General features: G+C 36.3%; 1 protein-coding gene across 1 annotated transcript; it reads left to right on the plus strand.

Moving 5' to 3' along the window:
• Nucleotides 1-9472: 9472 nt before the first annotated feature.
• On the plus strand, nt 9473-10729 carry LOC126891507 (uncharacterized). The gene has a single exon (XM_050660683.1). It carries the CDS (start codon nt 9473-9475, stop codon nt 10727-10729), a length of 1257 nt encoding a protein of 418 aa, XP_050516640.1.
• Nucleotides 10730-22640: the final 11911 nt, after the last annotated feature.

A 22640-nucleotide genomic window follows, 5' to 3' on the forward strand; every position in this document is an offset into this window, starting at 1 on the left:
GGACAAGCCGTCAATCGTAGGATCGATAGATACAGAGAAGTGTCTAGGCTTCTGGATACGGATTTCTACGGGCGCCGGAGAGTAGTTTATCGTGTCTTACAGCTAATTCAAAAAATTAGTGAACATAACCTAATTGTAAAGACGCTTAAGAATAAACTTAATGCTGCCAAAGAGAAGCTGGGCCAACAGATTAGAGACAACGTTTATATAGGCATGGATCTTCAATCGAAAATGCTCTCACGTCCATAAAGTTGTTTTTACTTATAAAAAAGGCTCTTTTCAGAGCCGCAAATGGTTAAATATGTAAGAAATATTTTAGCAGTAATTAATAATTGCTTTATGAATTTTTCGTAGATGTGCGAGGTAACCATAATTTGACTAAAGAAAAATCTACCATTTATCCTATGTCTGAGAAAGACAAATACAATCACACAAAAATTATAAAAATCTCTGTAACAACCATATTTATAATATAAAATTTAAAAAATAAACAACAGCTCTTTTCAGTGCCACAAATATTTCAGTATGTAAGCATTATTTTAGCAGTGATTAAATAATATTATTTTATAAATTTTTCATGGATGGCGTCAGAGATAATCATAATTTAATTAAAGTAAAATCTACCTATTATTCTACAAAGACATAAAAATAAGAATCTCTGTTATAATGAATATTTAGATAGCACCAAACATTAGAAAATAAGGTCACCCATCCAAACTCTGATGGTATGCACTCTGCTTGGCGTAAATCTACCATTAGGCGGAGCCTGCTGACAAATCAATAAAATTAAGCAGCTAATTAGAGGTAGCCATACTCCCCTCCTATACCTTTGTAAATATTATAAATATTCAACACATTTCTAAAAGCGTCATTATTCTCTCAGCCGACTGACGAACACAGTTAGCAGTTTGAAATAGCATACAAGAAATTAAAATTGAATTAATAATGGATAACTTAATCAATCAGCTTATACAATTAAGCAGGAAGATGATAGAAACTCAAGTAATTATAGATCAGCTTCTTGAGCAAGGACAAGCCGGCAATCGTAGGATCGATAGATACAGAGAAGAAGTGTCTAGGCTTCTGGATACGGATTTCTACGGGCGCCGGAGAGTAGTTTATCGTGTCTTACAGCTAATTCAAAAAATTAGTGAACATAACCTAATTGTAAAGACGCTTAAGAATAAACTTAATGCTGCCAAAGAGAAGCTGGGCCAACAGATTAGAGACAACGTTTATATAGGCATGGATCTTCAATCGAAAATGCTCTCACGTCCATAAAGTTGTTTTTACTTATAAAAAAGGCTCTTTTCAGAGCCGCAAATGGTTAAATATGTAAGAAATATTTTAGCAGTAATTAATAATTGCTTTATGAATTTTTCGTAGATGTGAGAGGTAACCATAATTTGACTAAAGAAAAATCTACCATTTATCCTGTGTCTGAGAAAGACAAATACAATCACACAAAAATTATAAAAATCTCTGTAACAACCATATTTATAAAATAAAAATTAAACAACTTTTCAGTGCCATAAATATTTCAGTATGTGATTTATTATTTTAGCAGTGATTAAATAATATTATTTTATAATTTTTTCATGGATAGCGTCAGAGATAATCATAATTGAATTAAAGTAAAATCTACCCATTATTCTACAATGACATAAAAATAAGAATCTCTGCCATACTCCCCTCCTATACCTTTGTAAATATTATAAATATTCAACAAATTTCTAAAAGCGTCATTAGTTCAGCCGCCGCGTACAGCTACAGACACACATTAGACTGTGACGACTCGTACTGGCAACACGTACTTGACCGAACATTCTAACCCTGTCATTCGACTCTGTCTCAGAGAGAACTGACGCTCGATTTCTTCTAAGTTCTGGAGTATATCAAACTGGTCGGACGGTAGACTGAGCAGTTTGGAATTTTTGGGCTTAGAAAAATTTCAGGTATCGGAGAAATCCGTGAATAATACCAATGAAATAGTCTTTGTTAAGACTAAAAAAGGACCAGCGTTTGGAACGTCGAAAAGACGTTGCAGAATTATCAAGGTTTCTAGCACCCCTAGAACAAATAATCTTCCTAATCTGAGAAAAGATTTAGCGAAGCAAGTAGCCAAAAACATCAGGTCAACCTCGAATAGAGGTACGATTACGAATACGAAAATACAGGATACAATTGAAAAACAAGTTTCAGAAGAAAATAAGGACCACCAGAACAAAATGGCAAACTCAAACATCGAAGTTATGGAGCAAGACGGATTCCAACTAGCCAAAGTTTCGAGGAAATCAGGAAACGAGAATATCATCGACGCACGCGGTAGAGCCGGAACGTCATCCGAAATACCGACTAGTAATGTGTTCGATATATTCAAACGTCCTGAACTTCAAAACTCAGGCAACGAAAACCCTACAATTCAAGAAAAGAAGAAGAGAATACCTCCGATAGTTCTCCAAAACGGTATAGGCCACTATACCAACATAGTAGTAAACCTGACTAAGCTACTAGGGCATAAGAATTTTTCTATTGCCCCTGCAGGAAAAAGCGGTACAAGAGTATTTACAACAAGCATGGAGGACTTCGACAAGGTTAAAGAGAGCCTCATTAAAGAAAACTTAGGGTTTCATACCTTCTCTCAAAAAGAAGCAGTAACCAAGAAGATAATTATGAGAGCAGCGCCAAGGATGGACCTTCAAGAAGTGACTCAAGAAATGAAAGACGCTGGTATCGAAGCAAAAATAACAGCTCTGAAACCTAAAAGTGGACTAGACGGAAGTACCTACCTTGTTCAGGTACCTAAGTCTCAGGACTTAAAAGAAGTAAAGAGGATTACGGGAATACAGAACATCAGAGTGAGATGGGATGCCTACAGCCGCCCCCAGAGAGCAACCCAATGTTACAACTGCCAGGATTTTGGGCACAGCGCCCGAAACTGCTTCAAACCTCCAAGATGCATGAAATGTGCATCAAGTCACAGCACCAGAGACTGCCATTTACCCAAAGAGCAAGTCAACAAAGTTAAATGCTGTAACTGTGGTGAAAACCACACATCCAATTATCAAATGTGTACTAAACATATTCAATATCTTGATTTTCAGGCTCAGAAAAATTCCAGAAACCAACACCATCATCAGGCAGCTCCTCCAAGCAGACCAGTCCATCCATCAACCTACAGGAACGTTTCCAGCGGTATGTCATACGCACAAACCGCTAGAAACACTTACCAACCACGTCAGGCATCCAGTCAACAGAAGCAAGAAGAAATAAAGGAATTATGGCAGGAGATCAACGAACTTTGCGATTACGACAGGACAATTCAACTTCTAAGGGAACTAAGAGACGAATTAAGAAAACACACAGATCTCAGGACAAGAGGAGAGATCTTAGCAAGATACGAAGCTCTCTACAATGTCAAATAGGAAGTTAAAAATTCTACAATTCAACATAGCCTCCCTAAGGTTAAGAACAAACGAATTAAGGGAAATGGTGATCCGTCTTCAACCTGATGTCATATGCCTGTCCGAAACGAGATTTCAAACAACAACACAACTACCGAGGATAACAAACTACGAGGGAATCGGAAGAAACACCCACAGGGGCGTGGCTATCTACGTGAAAAATAACATCGTATGGGACCAAGTAGACGTCGAAACTGAAAATTTCGAAAATACTGGAATCAAAATAGGAAATATTAATATTTTTTCAGTTTACAGGCCCTTCAGAGTAGACCTAGACCTAGGTGAAATAGAAGAAATGTTCAACACAGAAGAGACAGTAGTCATAGCCGGAGATTTCAACTGCCACCACATCAACTGGGGATGCCAAGACACGGACAGAGAAGGTGAACAACTTTTCAGATACTGTGAAGACAGAGAAAAAATGTTGTTCGCACCTGACGAACCCACAAGGATAAATCCAATAAGAGGACAACGCAACAACACACTGGACTTATTCATCACGAAGAACATCATCGTAGAAGACGTCAGAACTCATTTCGAATGCAGTTCTGACCACAAACCAGTAACAGTCACCACGACGTCAAGAACAGACCTCCCTACTGTTGAACCAGAAGAACGATGGAAATGGAAAGAAGCAAACTGGCCAAACTTCAGAAGACAGATCAACCAATTCCAGATGAGAAGAGAATTCGAAACAACAGAAGAAATAGAAAGAAAAATAGAAGAAATCACCAGGAAAATACAACATGCCATGAAGGACAACATCCCAAGAGAGAAGACAAACCATAAAGGACTCATCATTCCAAATGAAGTCAAGGACCTAATCAGAGACAGAAACAACGCAAGAAGGGCTTACCAAAGGACAAGAAGACAAGACTACAGCGATGAACTGTCAGCAGAAATAAGGACAAGACTGACCAGCATCAACGAGAACAAATGGCACAACATCATCAGAAAAGCCGAAGAAAATCAAGGAAACGTCTGGAAAATGATGAAGGCCAGAAAAAGAGGAAAACAGAAAATGCCACCTATCACGGATGAAGACGGAACACACAACAAGTGCAATTGAAGGAACAAGTGCAATTGCAAGAAAACTGGAAGCCACACACAGGCAAAATCAACACATGTCGGACCAACAGACCATAGACGAAGTAAACAGGGCGTACAACAGGATTTCAGAAAGAAATCAATTCGTGATAGAAGAAGACCAACTACACCCCTCAGAACGCGTTTACAACGTGTTTACGTTCTAACGCAATATTCTTTGTACAATAGGTTTTATGCAACTCATCCATCAATTGGCTCTTTAGACAATTTTATTATTTTCGACGTATTCTTCTACTACCTTAAGACGATTTTCTAAATCATGTGAATTAAGATCCGTTGTTTTAATCTTTTTTTCCATTTCCAACGATTTCAACATATTTTGTGCGCTTTGGTGAGCAGCATCTGTAACGTTCTTATTCATTTCACGTTTAAATAAATCTAGGTCATTTCTAAACTCGTGTACTTGTTTCGACAAATCGGATATTTTTGCAACATTCACTTTGTTCTCATCAAACAACAAATTAATTTTTTTATTAGAATCACTTTCTACTTTACTTATGGTGTCTGAGATTTTTTGTTCAAGTTGAACATGTTTTGCATTATATTCTTTGCGTAACAAATTAAACTCTTTTCTTACAAAAGACTTGACATGAACAATGCGACCATCTACGTATTTCTTGTTGGAAAGATCTGTATCAGCTACAGGAGGATTCCGTTGCATATCCTTCTTTACTGCATGTATTTGGTTTTGTACATCCAAAATAGATTGTTTTAAGCCTTCACGTAGCTTTTTAACAGCTTGTTCATTAGAACGATAATGATGGCGACCAAACTTGTCAACATTCATATTGGAAATGATGCTACAATAATCTGATCTAACGTTAATATATAATATCTGCTTCACGTAATTCGTTGATAATGGCAACAATTTCGTTATTGAGGGATGCGGTGTTTCCTGCTTTTTGCTCAGCCATCAACAATTTGAGGCGCTCACAAAGTTCGTTTGGGTCATCCCAATACACATATTGCACACGATCATCGCTGTCTTCCCAATGTGTCGGTATTCCTGAGCCAACCTCCTCCCTACCAGATACTGTATTACGACGAAATGATTTATTCAGGTCAGGTTTAAGAAGTGATTTATTAAGATTAGGTTTAATAATTTCATTCCACTTATAGGTTTTGGTTCCCTTTAGTGTACCATTCAGTTTTTTATGAGCATTGGTTAATTCCAGCAATGTAATATATCGTTTCACATCGTCCTCAGTGTAATAATTAGGTTCTTTGTAAAATATTAATTCATATAGCCCGCGAGTTCCAACAACATAGTCTCCTTTCGCCACAATCCAACCATTATGGGCGAAATCAATAACAGTTTTTCCAAGTTTCCATTTGGAAGTTACGGGATCATGAGTAGGACCGTATACTCTATCTATTTTATCTGAATACTGCCAATGGTCTTTCACATAAGGATGAATTAGATGATGGTATTTTTCTAGGTAATCTTGAAATTCTTGTTCGGATACCTTATCTTGCGATTGGTTTGTTTCTATGCTATCTTCGTATTCTTCATCAGATTTATCGCTGTTTTCAAATACCTCTTCATCACTGATAAATGATGTATTTTTTATGGTGCTGATATCTTCTTTTTTAATTTCTTCTTCTTTTTCCATCGGTTCTTCTTTTTTAATCGACTCCGTTTTAACGTTAGCATTGTATTGCGATGTTTTTAGAACACTGGTTATGGGTTTAAACATTTTTTTCAAAGTTTCATCCTCCTCCGATTTACCTAGTTTTAAAGCTAAATACTTTTTGCGAATAGCTCTAGCTAATTCCGCAACTTTGCGCTTGCGTAGAAGCACTTGTTTGTCCAACATGCTTTTATATAATGCAGGTGTCTCAGTCACGTCTAAACTTTTATAAACTTGTCGAAACCTTTACGATAGCGTCCGTTAGAAATATCAAAATCCTTAACAATAACAAATGTACCATACTTGTCCTTCCAACATTCAGAACAAAATTGTTTAAATTGCTCAAATGTCATGTCAGGAGAGACGTGATCGTCAAAGACGTGTTTTAAATTGAGCTCATCCTGTTTAAACAATACAATAAGGTTAGCATTATCACGTAGGAGTTGTTTGCCTGCTCGACTATAGGATTGACATAGGTATGCACAATGGATATTTTTATGTCTCCCCGTACAGTAATATTCACGTATTGTTTGTTGCGGATCCGTTGATACATCATCAAATATGAATACAGAATTTGGTTTGGCTTTACCAGGACTTATTACAGCATCATTATCTTTATATGGGAAATAGCCCACCTCCTTCACAGATGCCAACACTTCCTTCAAAAATTGATACTTGGGCTGAAACAACGACTTTGAATAAACGTAAACATTTTGAAATTTAGCGCCATTCGGGTCAAACAATAATGCCAACATAGCATTAGTCTTTCCGCACCCACTTGGGCCGCATATGATAGCACGAAAAGAATGTGGTAGCAATGTACCATGTTTACTGGTTCTTGTCACGTTATCGACAAAATCTAAGTTTTCCACTGCTAGTGTCTTGTCTTGTTGAACAACCTTCATCTTGTGATCGAGATGAATTTTATGCACTTGGTTATATAAAAAGCAATTTTGTGTGAAACGATTCATTTCAATGTTGGTTGTTCAAGGTGAAGGAGTTTTAAATTCTATAATCAATAGTCTACCATTTGAATTGCACGCTCCTGGCTACCAATATCTAGGACCTGGAACTAAATTACAGAAACGTCTAGCACGAGGAGATCCTGGGATAAATCCATTAGATCAGGCTGCGAGAGATCACGATATAGCATACTCTCAAAGTAATTCCTTAAAAGATCGACATAAAGCAGATTGGGTGTTGGAAAATAAAGCGTGGGAACGAGTTAAAGCAAAAGACGCATCTTTGGGTGAAAAAACCACTGCCTGGTTAACTACTACAGCGATGAAAGCTAAACGAAAATTAGGTATGGGTGTGAAACGTGGTAAAGGCGTTAGATCATTTAAGCGACACGTGCTGCAACCAATTATCAGAAGATTGAAACGTACTCCTCCAGCACCAAATCTGCGTAAATCAGCCCTACTTGCACTTGCAGCAGCTAGAACGGCCGTTAAAAACGTAGGTGGGAAAAAAAATGTGCGGGTTCCAAGAATTATTCCATTTGAACCAAAATCAGGTGGTATTTTACCTTTAATCCCTATCTTTGCAGGCTTATCAGCTCTCGGCTCTTTAGCGGGAGGTGCGAGTGCCATTGCCAAGACAGTAATCGACTCAAAGAATGCTCAAAAGAAACTAGAAGAAGATAAACGTCATAATAAAGCAATGGAACATCTAGGCAAAGGTTTATACCTACGAAAAAACGCTAAAGGTGGCTTTGGATTATACTTGAAGAAGTCAAAAAACTCCCGCTGAAGCTACCTAATAGACCTCTAACCAATGTGGACTTGAATAAATTTGCTAAACAATTAAAAATTTCAAATTTTCGTGGAGTTTTTATGCGGGACAATTTACCTCAAGCCCCCCGTAAACACGAATGTGCTATTATTAATCTTGATATTTCCAAGAACCCTGGTACACATTGGGTAGCTTACCGAAAAATAAATAACAACATAGAATACTTTGATTCATATGGTTGCTTGAAGCCACCGCGGGAACTAGTATCATATTTGAGTGGTGGACGAATTTTCTATAATAACGACGCATACCAAACTTATAACCAAATTAACTGTGGACATTTATGCTTAAAGTTTCTCTACAATGGAACCATCTAACGACATCTTGAGGCGTGCCACATGTATTTTTATGGAAAATATAACGAGTGGTGTGTGGTATAAACTACCCCACGATATTCGTCTCGCACTAGGAGATCATTTACCTTGCAAGAAAGATCATAATAAACATGAATGGGGTGATGTTTGCGGCAATATGAAATCTACATGTGTGTTGTGCGGTGTCTATGAGAGCGGTATCTATGAGCAAAATGTAAATAAGACAAAACCATGTAACAGTATAATAAGAAAAATAAAGAAATTTTTAACATAATATATTGATATTTAACTTACTACACCCTATATTAAGTATCAGTCATGTCTCGATTGTTAACCTTGACAAGTACTACAAACGAATTTTCGTTTACTCCTCAAGTGCCTCTTGTACTTGATCCACTTCAGCAGTATTATGTAGCAGTGTTGGGATTTCATACATTTAATTCAATCCCAAACATCGATGGTGAAAAATTTTATTTCTATGAGCAAAATGATCGTAAAAAGTTGCACCATATCGACATTCCATCCGGATGTTATGAAATTACCGATATCGAAGCGTACATTCGAAGTGCATTACACACTAAATACAATTCAGTTCAGGAGTTCACTTTAAGACCGAACAATAATACGCTTAAATGTGAAATTTTCTGTCAAGAGCATACCATTACTTTCGAGAAAGATGATAGTCTTGGTAAATTATTGGGTTTCTCCTCAAATAGAATATTGGCGCCAGGTACACTGCATTCTTCAGATCAACCTGTAAACATTATAAAAGTATCAAGTCTACTTTTTGAATGCAACATTACCGAAGGAGCCTTCTACGAGGACAGACCTGCGCACACTATTCTACATTTTCCACTTAGTGTTGATCCAGGGTTTGCTATTGATGAACGTCCTCATAACCCTATATACATACCAGTAAGCAGCAGCATACGTGAAATTACCAAAATTACCGTTAGTGTAGTCGATCAAGAATTAAGACCAGTCAACTTTAGAGGAGAGAAAAGTACTCTGCATTTGGATTTTAAGGAACGATAGATGGGTTTAGATATAAAACACAACTCTACACATTCATATTCATTAGTCTCACACGGATCCTGCATGGGACGTGACGTGTCTGCTGACAATAAAGTTTTTCTTGTTTCCATTGGATTACGGCTGAAGAATGCCAAAACGTCACTATATTCGACGCCAGGTTCATCAGCAGGAACCACATATTTTCGATCTTTACCAAAAACCCCGGTTCGACGATACTATTAGAAAAGAAGAATTTCGTACATATACACCTTACATCAAGTCATTTAATAATAGTGATGTTGTCGAGTTTATCATAAATCAATCAGATGCATTTTTTGCGATACACGACACACTTTTAGAAATTAAAGGAAGTATCAAGAAAGCTGGTAATGGAACTGTTTCTCTTGCGCCGAATGCTGGATCCTTCTTGTTTGATACCTGTACATACATCCAAAGTTCACATGACATGGAAATAGTTCGAGATCCAGGTGTAGTCAGCACTATTCGCAGTTTGTTGTGTTATACACCTGAAGATTCCAAATTTCTCAGTACTGCAGGATGGAACTATCCGAATTATCCACATTTAACAGGGGACGCCTTTAGTTTACTGATTCCAATCAAACATATTTTCAACATTTTCAACGATTACACTAAATTAACCTATGGTCGTCAAGTGTTTCGCTTTGTTCGAGCGCGTAATGATAAAGATTGTATTGTTGTCCAAGAACCTACTGGTTCCACGACGGTAACAACAGTATCATTAACCATCGCCAGCATGGAACTCAAGGTCAAACATGTCTTTCCCAATGATGATGTGAAAATCGAATTAATGACTCCGATTAAGAATAATACACCGATAACCATACCTTTCCGTAAATGGGAGCTCAATGAACTACCTTCACTTACGGCAGGATCTCGACGAGAGATATGTAGTGTAAAGACAACTTCAGCTGTTGAACGTCCACGCTACGTTATTGTAGCTTTTCAAACTTCTAAACGAGATGATATTCACGCTGATCCGACGCTATTCGATCACATTAGAATGTCCAGCGTACGAGTGGTTATTAATGGTGACTATTGGCCTAACGAGAGAATGCAATTGGATTTCACAAAAAATGATTACGCTATAGCTCACTACAATTATACCGAATTCTTTCCCAGTTATGCTCGTTCGCTAACAAAACATCCCATCTTAGATTACTCTGCATTTAAAAGATATGCTTTGTTTGTTTTTGACTGTTCCAAGCAGGATGATACATCGTTTAGATCCGGAACTGTTGATGTTAAGTTGGAAATCGAAGCAGATGAAGGTTTTCCAGCAGGTACTCGAGCTTACTGTTTAATTGTTCACGACAGCCTACTCGAATACTTTCCACTAACTGAAGTTGTCAAAAATATAATTTAAATAGGACAATCTACAACTATGTCTTTCAGTATTGATCGCAACATCATGAGGATCGCATTAGTTGACATACAAGGATTCACCATAGATGGGTGGTTTGTACCCAAAGAGCTTACCATTGAAATTGGCCATAAACGATGCCATTACATATTTACGTCTCCACAACCGTTTGCTACATTGAGTAATAAAGATAAGAAGACTGTATCTTACTTGGAGAGACACCTGCACGGTCTTCGGTATTCCAATGGGGATGTTGAATATTCAAAAATAAATGAAATACTAGAATCTAAGTTGTTGTATGCAGCTGATTACATCTACGTTCGCGGAGAACAAAAAGTGGAATTTTTACAAAAGAAATGTCATATTTTTGGAGTTTTTCCCACCATTATTGATGTTTGTAAATTTGATGATACACCCCTTGATACTGGAAACTTTATTCAGAATGCCAATCCTTGTCACACAACTGGACTATTTTCCTGCACCGAGAGAAATGTGGATCACCTCCGCCAATGGTTTTGTGAAAAAATATTACCTATGTAAATTAGGTTTTTGAATAAAAGATTAAAAGTATTGTTTTAGTTTTATTTAAAAAAACACTGCCTTCCTTTTTTACATATTTATTTTAATGCAAGATGATTCGCATTTGCGACTTACAAAAAATTTTATAATGATATTAACCGCTAGAAATACATTTATTACTAATATTATTGTTAACAGTACCCCGAATGAAGTACTTGTATCCCGAATGAAGTACGTGCCTCCTAGTGGCGGGATACGGGCAACAATACATTGGCTTATAGGGCAGTCCTTACAGTAGGGATCCTGGCCTATACAGAAAAATGCAGGCGGGTGTGGGGTAATACTGCACTTTGGTTGCATTGGTGGTGTATTGGCTAAACGTGCAGGACAGGGCAGGGTATGGTGCTGATAGAAAAGGCATTCAGGCATCAAATATCCAAAAATCTTTTCAGGCCATAATAATGAAAAGACCTTCTCCAAACGAAATAAAAACTTATACTGAAATGATGGCATCTCCTGAGGTAAAATGTTCCGGAAGTAAAATGAGCCTCCATTCGGATCTCCGGGTGAGGACTATCTCAGGGGGAACACCATTACAGGTTAGAAAAATCAGGATAGGGTCTTGGAATCTTGGTAGTCTTACAGGTAAGAGTCTGGAGTTAGTGGATGCGCTCAAACGAAGAAGAGTTCAAATTGCTTGTATTCAAGAAACTAGGTGGAAAGGACAAAGGGCGAAAGAACTAGGTGATGGATATAAATTGTGGTATGTAGGGAATAGTAACACTAGAAATGGAGTTGGTATAATTGCTGATAGTGAAATGAAAGATAACGTAGTAGAAGTTGTAAGAACGAGTGATAGAATGATGTCAGTGAAATTTGTAATTGATAAAGAGGTATTGAATGTTGTGTGTGTGTATGCTCCTCAAACAGGTCTGGGTGAGAATGAAAGAAGAGCTTTCTATGATCAATTGGGAGACATACTGAGTGATATTCCAGCGGAGGAGAAAGTTATAATAGGAGGTGATTTCAATGCACATGTGGGCCAAGCCAAGACAGGATATGAAACAATACATGGGGGATTAGGCTTTGGAACTAGAAATGAAGCTGGAGATGACATGCTAGAATTAGCAACAGCATTGGATATGGCGATTGTTAACACATTCTTTAAAAAGAGAGAAACTCAACTTATTACCTACAAAAGTGGACAACATCAATCCCAAATAGACTACTTCATGATAAGGAAAGAAGACATACGTGAATGCAAGGACTGCAAGGTAATAGTTAGTGAGACAGTAAGCCAACAACATAAGCTGCTTGTTCTGGACATCGAAGTAAAAAGCGAAACTAAACAAAAATATCGGAGAGGACCACAAAAAATCAAGTGGTGAATGCTAAAAGATGAGAAGGAAGGTCTATTCAGGGAAAGAATAGTAGAAAAAATATGTTGGAACATGAAAGGAAGCCCTAACACAATTTGGAGAAAAATGGCCAATATTATTAGAGAGACGGCTATTGAAATACTTGGGAAAACGTCAGGAAAGAAGTTTGAAGATAAAGAGACTTGGTGGTGGTCAAATGAAGTACAAGGAAAAATAAAAGAGAAGAGAAAATTATATAAAAAGTGGCAAGAAACCAGATCGGACATAGATCTTCAAAACTATATGGTCGCCAAAAAGGAAGCGAAAGTAGCAGTAGCAAAAGCTAAAGCAGAAGCGTATTCAAACCTATACGATCAACTTGATACCAGGGAAGGCGAAACGAAGATATATAAAATAGCCAAACAGAGAGCAAAGAAAGCAAAAGATTTTAATCAGATTAGATGTATCCGAGATGAAAATAATAAAATACTAGTTCACGAAAGGGATGTCAAAAAGAGATGGAGAAAGTACTTTGACAGCTTATTAAATGAAGAATTTGACAGACAGCCTGTAGAGTCAACGGAGACAGTAGCAGCAATGGTCACCAAAATAACCAATGAGGAAGTGGCTCAAGCGCTTCAAAAAATAAAGAAAGGAAAAGCGGTAGGACCAGATGATATTCCTGGGGAAGTATGGAGAGCATTGGGAGAGACAGGAACAAGGTGGCTAGCAGGTCTATTTAATAGAATTATGGAAGTTGGACAAATGCCAGACGAATGGAGAAGCAGTATACTGGTACCTGTTTACAAAAACAAGGGAGATATACAACAATGTACAAACTACAGGGCTATAAAACTGCTTAGCCACACCATGAAAATATGGGAAAGAGTAATTGATAGACGGATACGTGAAGAGACCGAAATATCCGAGAATCAATTTGGCTTTATGCAGGGTAGATCAACAACAGATGCAATTTTCACTATAAGGCAGTTGATGGAAAAATACAGGAGTAAAGAAACAAACGCTCATATGGTATTCATTGATCTTGAGAAAGCATATGATAGAGTTCCTCGAGAGATTCTGTGGTGGGCACTCAATAAGAAAGGAGTCCCTGGTGAATATGTAAAGATTGTGAGGGATATGTATGAGGGAGTAACGACTAGTGTTAGGACAGGTGTGGGAGAGACTGATAAATTTCATGTGAAAGTAGGATTGCATCAAGGTTCTGTGCTTAGTCCGTATTTATTCTCATTAGTTTTGGACCAGATAACAGCGAAAATACAGGGTAACATTCCATGGTGCTTAATGTATGCTGATGATGTCGTGTTAGTAGGAAATAGTGAAAGAGACTTAGAACAAAAACTGGAACAGTGGAGACAAGCTCTGGAGGAAAAAGGTTTAAAACTTAGTAGGACAAAAACAGAGTATTTGGAATGTTCATTTAAAGATGGAGCTACTACAAATAAAATGGTATCTTTGGATGGTGAAATGATTGTAAAAAGCAATAGTTTTAAGTACCTAGGATCGGTATTACAGAGTAATGGAGAAATAGATGGAGATGCATGCAGTAGAATTAGGGCTGGATGGATGAAGTGGAAAGAAGCGAGTGGTGTGTTGTGTGACAGAAAAATTCCAATGAAGCTGAAGGGAAAATTCTATAAAACAGCCATAAGACCAGCTATGATGTACGGAACTGAATGTTGGGCAGTGAAAAAGAAAGAGGAACAGCGAATGCATGTGGCGGAAATGAGAATGCTTAGATGGATGAGTGGAGTGACAAAGAAGGATAAAATTAGAAATGAGTATATTAGGGGAAGTCTAGGTGTGGCACCAATTGATGCCAAAATGAGAGAGCATAGGTTAAGATGGTTTGGTCATGTTCAACGTCGAGACGTTAACCACCCAATACGAAGAATAGCTGAAGTGCAGATTCCTGGAAGGAGTAGGAGAGGAAGACCAAAGAAGACCTGGGGGGAGACGATAAGGCAGGACATGTTGGTAAAGGGGATTAACATTGATATGGCCCAAGATAGAATTGTGTGGAGAAATGCAATTAGGGAAGCCGACCCCGCATAGGGATAAGGCAAAGAGAATGATGATTATTGTTAACAGTATAATCGATGAACCATATTGGACGATGTCATCATCATTATTAGTTTTGCTCCATTTTGAATCACTTTCAGTGTTATTTGGGGATATTAACTTGATCTTGTAGAATGCTCCTCCCGACTTTGGTATCGTTTTGAAAAATACTGGAAGCTGGCCATAATTCACCACTTCATGATCCATTAGAGTCCATTCAGTTCGATTACAATCAGTTTTTACATCGTTAAAACATATCGCTATGTTCTTAACATTGTTTGGAACGTTTGTATAAAGGACATTGTTAACAATAGCTGTGAGAATGATAAACGATGCCGTTAATTGAGACATCTTGTTGGTTGAATTCTTTTTAATGGGTATTGTGTTTTTGGTAGTTTTCTTGTAGACAAATGAAACTCTGCAAATCGTTTTTCAATTGCGGTTCTATCTTCGTACCACTGTATATCCGCTTTCAGCTTTTGTATTTTTTCGCAAAACTCTACCAATCTACACTGCACGGAAGACATTGATGAAATGAAGCATCTTTTACTTAAACTAATATATAAATATACATATATATTAATTTTATATTTGTTTGAAATTTTCCTTAGTCCTGACCTGTTCCTAATAATAAAATATTTATGTGTTAAATAGTATGTGCATCTTAATTGGAATTTCCTATTAGCAAGCGTCATTATATTTTCTGCATCTGTTTATTACTAATTATACAATAAACGCAATCGTGGGAACGACATGTGCATAATATTTATAGAATTTGCTGCCATATTGCGTCAGCGTATTTTCCCACATTGCAAGCCTCGTGAACATATTTAAGTTTTAATTACATCCTTTAACTAGTAATTTGCAAACCATTAAAAAATACTTGCGGTTCACTCAATTCGTTGAAGCCACACGTGCATTAACGTATGACATCATTGGAATGTGGATGCATCCGGTGCGGTTCACTCAATTCGTGGGAATGACATATAATATTTATAGTTGTTGTTGCGTCAGCGTCCACATTGCAATATTAAATATATTTTTATTACTTGTAGGTACTCACGTATTTTTCTTTGAATTCTAAAAGCACATTTGCAATGTAGAATGCAGGCGGGGTGCATTCGTTTGTATGAATAAAATGAAATTATAATACTAAAAAATATAATCGTTGCTTTTTGCCGACACCGTATCTACATTGTCTAATTTTGTTACATAACGCCATGCAATTTTTACCTCACACACCCCGGAGGCCCCACGTTCACCCTATGACGACAGGGTTCTTCTTGTACCAGAGGCCTCAACGCCATCAAACTGTCCGCAAATTATTCATTGCAACACGTCTACTTCTCACCCCTATGACGACAGGGTGTACTTCTTAACGACAGGGTTCTTTTATAACGACAGGGTTCTTCTTGTACCAGAGGCTACGGCCTCAACGCCATCAAACTGTCCGCCTCATTGCAACACGTCTACTTCTCACCCCTATGACGACAGGGTTCTTGTATAACGACAGGGTGTACTTCTTGTATAACGACAGGGTTCTTTTATAACGACAGGGTGTACTTCTTCTTGTACATCACCAGAGGCTACTTCTACGGCCTCAACGCCATCCTAGCCATCAAGCTGGCCGCCATCTTGGATCTCAGATTCCCATATCTCTTCTACTGGACATTAAACTTATTTTTCCGTGCTCTCTTCAGGTGTGCAAACGTATTTTAAAAATTTCAATATACAGGGTGATTTTTCAAGGTCACAATTACTTTGTATTTTGTTGTTAATACGGACCTGGATTTTTCTTGTGATTAGTGAGTCCTTCTAACGCAGTAAATAATAACTGATTATTTTTAAAATTAGTATTTATTATTCATTAACTTGACTGATTTATTATTAAAAGTGCTTTAAATTAATGTCGGGGTTCGTAAATATTTGAATATATTTAATTTCAAAATTAACGTTAATGAATTTTTGCACAAAAAATCAAAGTGAACCGATAAACTCGGATTTTTGTGGTCTTTTCAAATGTGCAAACAAATTTTGAAAGTGTCAATATACCTACAGGGTGTTGTTTCAAGGTCACAAATACTCTGTTTTTTTGTTAATCGGGACCTGGATTTTTCTTGTGATTAATAATTAGGTCTTTCCAATATGGTAAATAAGTATTGATTCATTTTAAAATGAGTATTTATTCAATAACTTTAATAATTTATAATTAAAAGTTAATACCTGCTTTTTAATGTTGTTCTTAAAAAAATTCAATATAATTTCAAAATTAAAGTCAAAAAATTGTCTGGCCGAAAAATCGAAGCGAACCGTTAGACTTAGTTTTTTGTGCTCTTTTCAAATATGCAAACAGATTTTCAAAATTTCAATATACAGGGTGTTGTTTTAACGTTACAATTACTTTATAATTTTTTGTTAATCCGGACCTGGATTTTTCTTGTGATTAGTATGTCGGTCGTTTGGGTGTTGAATTAGACATATGTGTACCGAATATTAAAAAAATATACAAGGTTGTCCACAATAGGGGAAATAAGTCGGAGTCGTAAGTCCCCCAGAAGGGCCTCCGACTTATAACATGCAAGGGGCTACTTAGTTCACCCCCGGCCTATTGGGTCCTCGTCCAAGTCCTCTGGTGGACGGCGTCGCTGGTCATCAGCTGGGCCCTAACCCTCCTGGGTTAAGGCAATGGCATCCTGCCATGGGGAATGCATTTTTCCGTTACACGAAAATTCTATGCGGTCATGACATAAATTTGAGTCTTAGGAAAAGAATTTTAAAGTGTTACTTATTTTCCGTTCTTCTCTACGAAGTTGAGTCATGTACCTTAACAGGAAGAATGATTAAGATGGTTGAATCCTTTGAATTATGGTGCTATCGAAGAATGCTGAGAGTAAGCTGGATGGACAGGGTGCGTCATTATATTATTCTGAGCAGGATGAAGAAAGGCAGAGAACTGGTAAAAATGATAAAGTCTAGAAAACTCGAGTATTTTGCGCATGTTTGTAGACATCCGGAAAAATATAGCATTCTACATCTAATTATGCAGGGTAAAATATTAGGCAGAAGAAGTCGAGGAAGAAGAAGAACATCTTGGTTAAGAAATTGAGTCAATGGTTTGGTCACACTTCGGAATCGCTCTTCAGATCTGCTGCGAATAAAGTTATGATAGCCAACATCATCGCTAACGTTCAATAAACGGATATAGCACCCGAAGAAGAAGACAATCTACCTATTATTCTACAAAGACAAATATAGAGACACAAAAATCTCTGTAATAACGAATATTAAAATTGGATGGGTGACCTTATTTTTTAATGTTTGGTGCTATTTAAATATTCGTAATTACAGAGATTTTCATATTTGTGCCGTTATATTCTTTGTTTTTGTAAGATAATAGATAGATTTTTCTTTAATCAAATTATGGTTATATCTCACGCCATCCATGAAAAATTGATAAAATAATATTTAATCACTGCTAAAATAATGCTTACATACTCTGTGGCACCGAAAAGAGCCGTTGCTTATTTTTTAATTTTTGTTATTTAAATTTGGTTGCAGAGATTTTTATAATTTGTGTGTTTGTATTTGTCTTTGTCAGAAACAGGATAATAGGTACATTTTATTTAATCAGATGATGGTTATCTCTCACGACATCTATGAGAAATTCATAAAATAATTCACTAGTTTACAACCAATTTCCGACTGGAATGCAATGTGCTGTTTTTTGTTAATTTTTGCTCTCTGAATATGATTATGATAATAAAAAGTTCCTAACACGAGATTTTTCAGTTATGATTTAAAAAAAATGAGTTACGATTTTTGAGTTATGAATATTTTACTAAGTTTTTTTTAAACAGTCATTTGTAATATCTCGGGGAGTGATGTTATCAAATTAACATTTTTTCTAAAAATGTGCATGATTTGCAACACTGGGATATCTAATGTCTACCAATAACACATTAACATTTAAATAAAGCCTAAACCAAGGGTAATCTTAATCAGTAAACCTACCCATTTAAACTTATAGAGTTCTAAACAGTTTTAACGACTCGACTGTTACTTCTGCATAACAAAAGTGTCTGTGTTTTCAAGGAAAAGCAAGCATGACATTGAATATCCAGATATTATCTCAGCAATAAAGCCGGTTTTTCTTGGAGAAGATTTACCAGTTCCAGGACCCACGGCAAATTGGGAGGAAGATTTGGAAATGTATGGTGATAAAAGTAAACCCGATGATGTATCAGAAAATAATGATTTTTATTTCCACGAAAGCGACTAAAATCCCCTTATTGCATCCAACAAGCCGAATTACATGATTTAGATCGAGACCTTCACTTGTCCAAAGACATGCTTCACTCTAGGTTCTAGATTACAATAATGGATTTTTTTAATGGAATTTACTAGCCAGTAAAACTTATGATATTTAGGAACCGTAACCAGGATCTATCCTAGTTTTTTATTATGCAGAATAAAATGTGTGTTCGTGTTAATCCACATAATGTTATGGGAAAATTGGGATATGCACAAAATTGTGTACAAAAGACTTACTAAGTATATTTTTTGTTTCTAGTTCTGAACTTATGTGAATATAGTATAAAAGATTTTTTATAATAAACAGCAATATTTGATGCATTCTATAACTCAAAATCTAACAGTTCACCTGACAAGACAATGTACGCGTGGACCCCTGCGCAGAAATGCACGGCACTTTAAGAAGAAGATAACTCAAAATCTATACGTGGTGGAAAATTTTAGTGTTTGAATTCGCATTCAGGGCGCTTCAAACCCCACGGTACAGCCATTTTAACATATATCGCAAATTTTTGTTTTTCATTTGTTGACTAGTGTTATTAATCACTGCTAAAATATTTCTTACATATTTAAACCTTTGTGGCTCTGAAAAGAGCCGTTTTTTTTATAAGTAAAAACAACGTTATGGATGTGACAGGATTTTCGATTGAAGATCAATGCCTATATAAACGTTGCTGTCGGCCCAGCTTCTCTTTGGCAGCAATAAGTTTATTCTGAAGCGTCTTCAAAATTATATTATGCTCACTAATTTTTTGAATCAGCTGGGAGACATGATGATCCACTCTACGACGCTCGTAGAAATCCGGATCCAGAAGCCTAGACACTTCTTCTCTGTATCTATCAATCTTACTATTGACGGCTTGTGCTTGTTCAAGAAGCTGGTCTATAATTACTTGAGTTTCTATCATCTCCCTGCTTATTTGTATAAACTGATTCATTAAGTTATCCATTATTATTTAAATTTTTATTTGGTGTATGCTATTTCAAACTGCTAACTTTGTTCTTGAGTCGGCTGAGAGAATAATGACGCTTTTAGAAAGTGGTTGAATATTTATAATATTTAGAGAGGCAGGCGGGGAGGTGAGGGGGAGTGTGGCTACCTCTGATTAGCTTCATTTTATTGATTTGTCAGCAGTATCTCCGCCTAATACTAGATTTACACCAAGCAGACTGCATACCATCAGAGTTTGGATGGCTCTTTTCAGAGCCACAAATGGTTAAATATGTAAGAAATAATTTAGCAGTAATTATTAATTATTTTATGAATTTCTCATAGATGTCGTGAGAGATAACCATAATTTGATTAAATAAATAGTTACCTATTATCCACAAATAGCACCAAACATTAGAAAATAAGGTCACCCATCCAAACTCTGATGGTATGCAGTCTGCTTGGCGTAAATCTACTATTAGGCGGAGCCTGCTGACAAATTAATAGAATTAAGCAAATTAGTGGTAGCCATACTCCCCTCCTATACCTTTGTAAATATTATAAATATTCAACAAATTTCTAAAAGCGTCATTATTCTCTCAGCCGACTGACGAAGACAGTTAGCAGTTTGAAATAGCATACAGGAAATTAAAATTGAATTAATAATGGATAACTTAATCAATCAGCTTATACAATTAAGCAGGGAGATGATAGAAACTCAAGTAATTATAGATCAGCTTCTTGAGCAAGGACAAGCCGTCAATCGTAGGATCGATAGATACAGAGAAGAAGTGTCTAGGCTTCTGGATACGGATTTCTACGGGCGCCGGAGAGTAGTTTATCGTGTCTTACAGCTAATTCAAAAAATTAGTGAACATAACCTAATTGCAAAGACGCTTAAGAATAAACTTAATGCTGCCAAAGAGAAGCTGGGCCAACAGATTAGAGACAACGTTTATATAGGCATGGATCTTCAATCGAAAATGCTCTCACGTCCATAAAGTTGTTTTTACTTATAAAAAAGGCTCTTTTCAGAGCCGCAAATGGTTAAATATGTAAGAAATATTTTAGCAGTAATTAATAATTGCTTTATGAATTTTTCGTAGATGTGCGAGGTAACCATAATTTGACTAAAAAAAATCTACCATTTATCCTATGTCTGAGAAAGACAAATACAATCACACAAAAATTATAAAAATCTCTGTAACAACCATATTTATAAAATAAAATTTAAAAAATAAACAACAGCTCTTTTCAGTGCCACAAATATTTCAGTATGTAAGCATTATTTTAGCAGTGATTAAATAATATTATTTTATAAATTTTTCATGGATGGCGTCAGAGATAATCATAATTTAATTAAACTAAAATCTACCTATTATTCTACAAAGACATAAAAATAAGAATCTCTGTTATAATGAATATTTAGATAGCACCAAACATTAGAAAATAAGGTCACCCATCCAAACTCTGATGGTATGCACTCTGCTTGGCGTAAATCTACCATTAGGCGGAGCCTGCTGACAAATCAATAAAATTAAGCAGCCAATTAGAGGTAGCCATACTCCCCTCCTATACCTTTGTAAATATTATAAATATTCAACAAATTTCTAAAAGCGTCATTATTCTCTCAGCCGACTGACGAACACAGTTAGCAGTTTGAAATAGCATACAGGAAATTAAAATTTAATTAATAATGGATAACTTAATCAATCAGCTTATACAATTAAGCAGGAAGATGATAGAAACTCAAGTAATTATAGATCAGCTTCTTGAGCAAGGACAAGCCGTCAATCGTAGGATCGATAGATACAGAGAAGAAGTGTCTAGGCTTCTGGATACGGATTTCTACGGGCGCCGGAGAGTAGTTTATCGTGTCTTACAGCTAATTCAAAAAATTAGTGAACATAACCTAATTGTAAAGACGCTTAAGAATAAACTTAATGCTGCCAAAGAGAAGCTGGGCCAACAGATTAGAGACAACGTTTATATAGGCATGGATCTTCAATCGAAAATGCTCTCACGTCCATAAAGTTGTTTTTACTTATAAAAAAGGCTCTTTTCAGAGCCGCAAATGGTTAAATATGTAAGAAATATTTTAGCAGTAATTAATAATTGCTTTATGAATTTTTCGTAGATGTGAGAGGTAACCATAATTTGACTAAATCTACCATTTATCCTGTGTCTGAGAAAGACAAATACAATCACACAAAAATTATAAAAATCTCTGTGACAACCATATTTATAAAATAAAAATTAAAAAATAAACAACAGCTCTTTTCAGTGCCACAAATATTTCAGTATGTAAGCATTATTTTAGCAGTGATTAAATATTATTTTATAAATTTTTCATGGATGGCGTCAGAGATAATCATAATTTAATTAAAGTAAAATCTACCTATTATTCTACAAAGACATAAAAATAAGAATCTCTGTTATAATGAATATTTAGATAGCACCAAACATTAGAAAATAAGGTCACCCATCCAAACTCTGATGTTATGCACTCTGCTTGGCGTAAATCTACCATTAGGCGGAGCCTGCTGACAAATCAATAAAATTAAGCAGCTAATTAGAGGTAGCCATACTCCCCTCCTATACCTTTGTAAATATTATAAATATTCAACAAATTTCTAAAAGCGTCATTAGTTCAGCCGCCGCTGAACAGTACAGCCGCGTGCAGTGCGACAGTAGCGAGGAGAAGCCAAAAGAG

Source organism: Diabrotica virgifera, chromosome 9 (genome assembly GCF_917563875.1).
Source record: "Diabrotica virgifera virgifera chromosome 9, PGI_DIABVI_V3a".
In the NCBI taxonomy this organism is placed as follows: Eukaryota; Metazoa; Arthropoda; class Insecta; order Coleoptera; family Chrysomelidae; genus Diabrotica; species Diabrotica virgifera.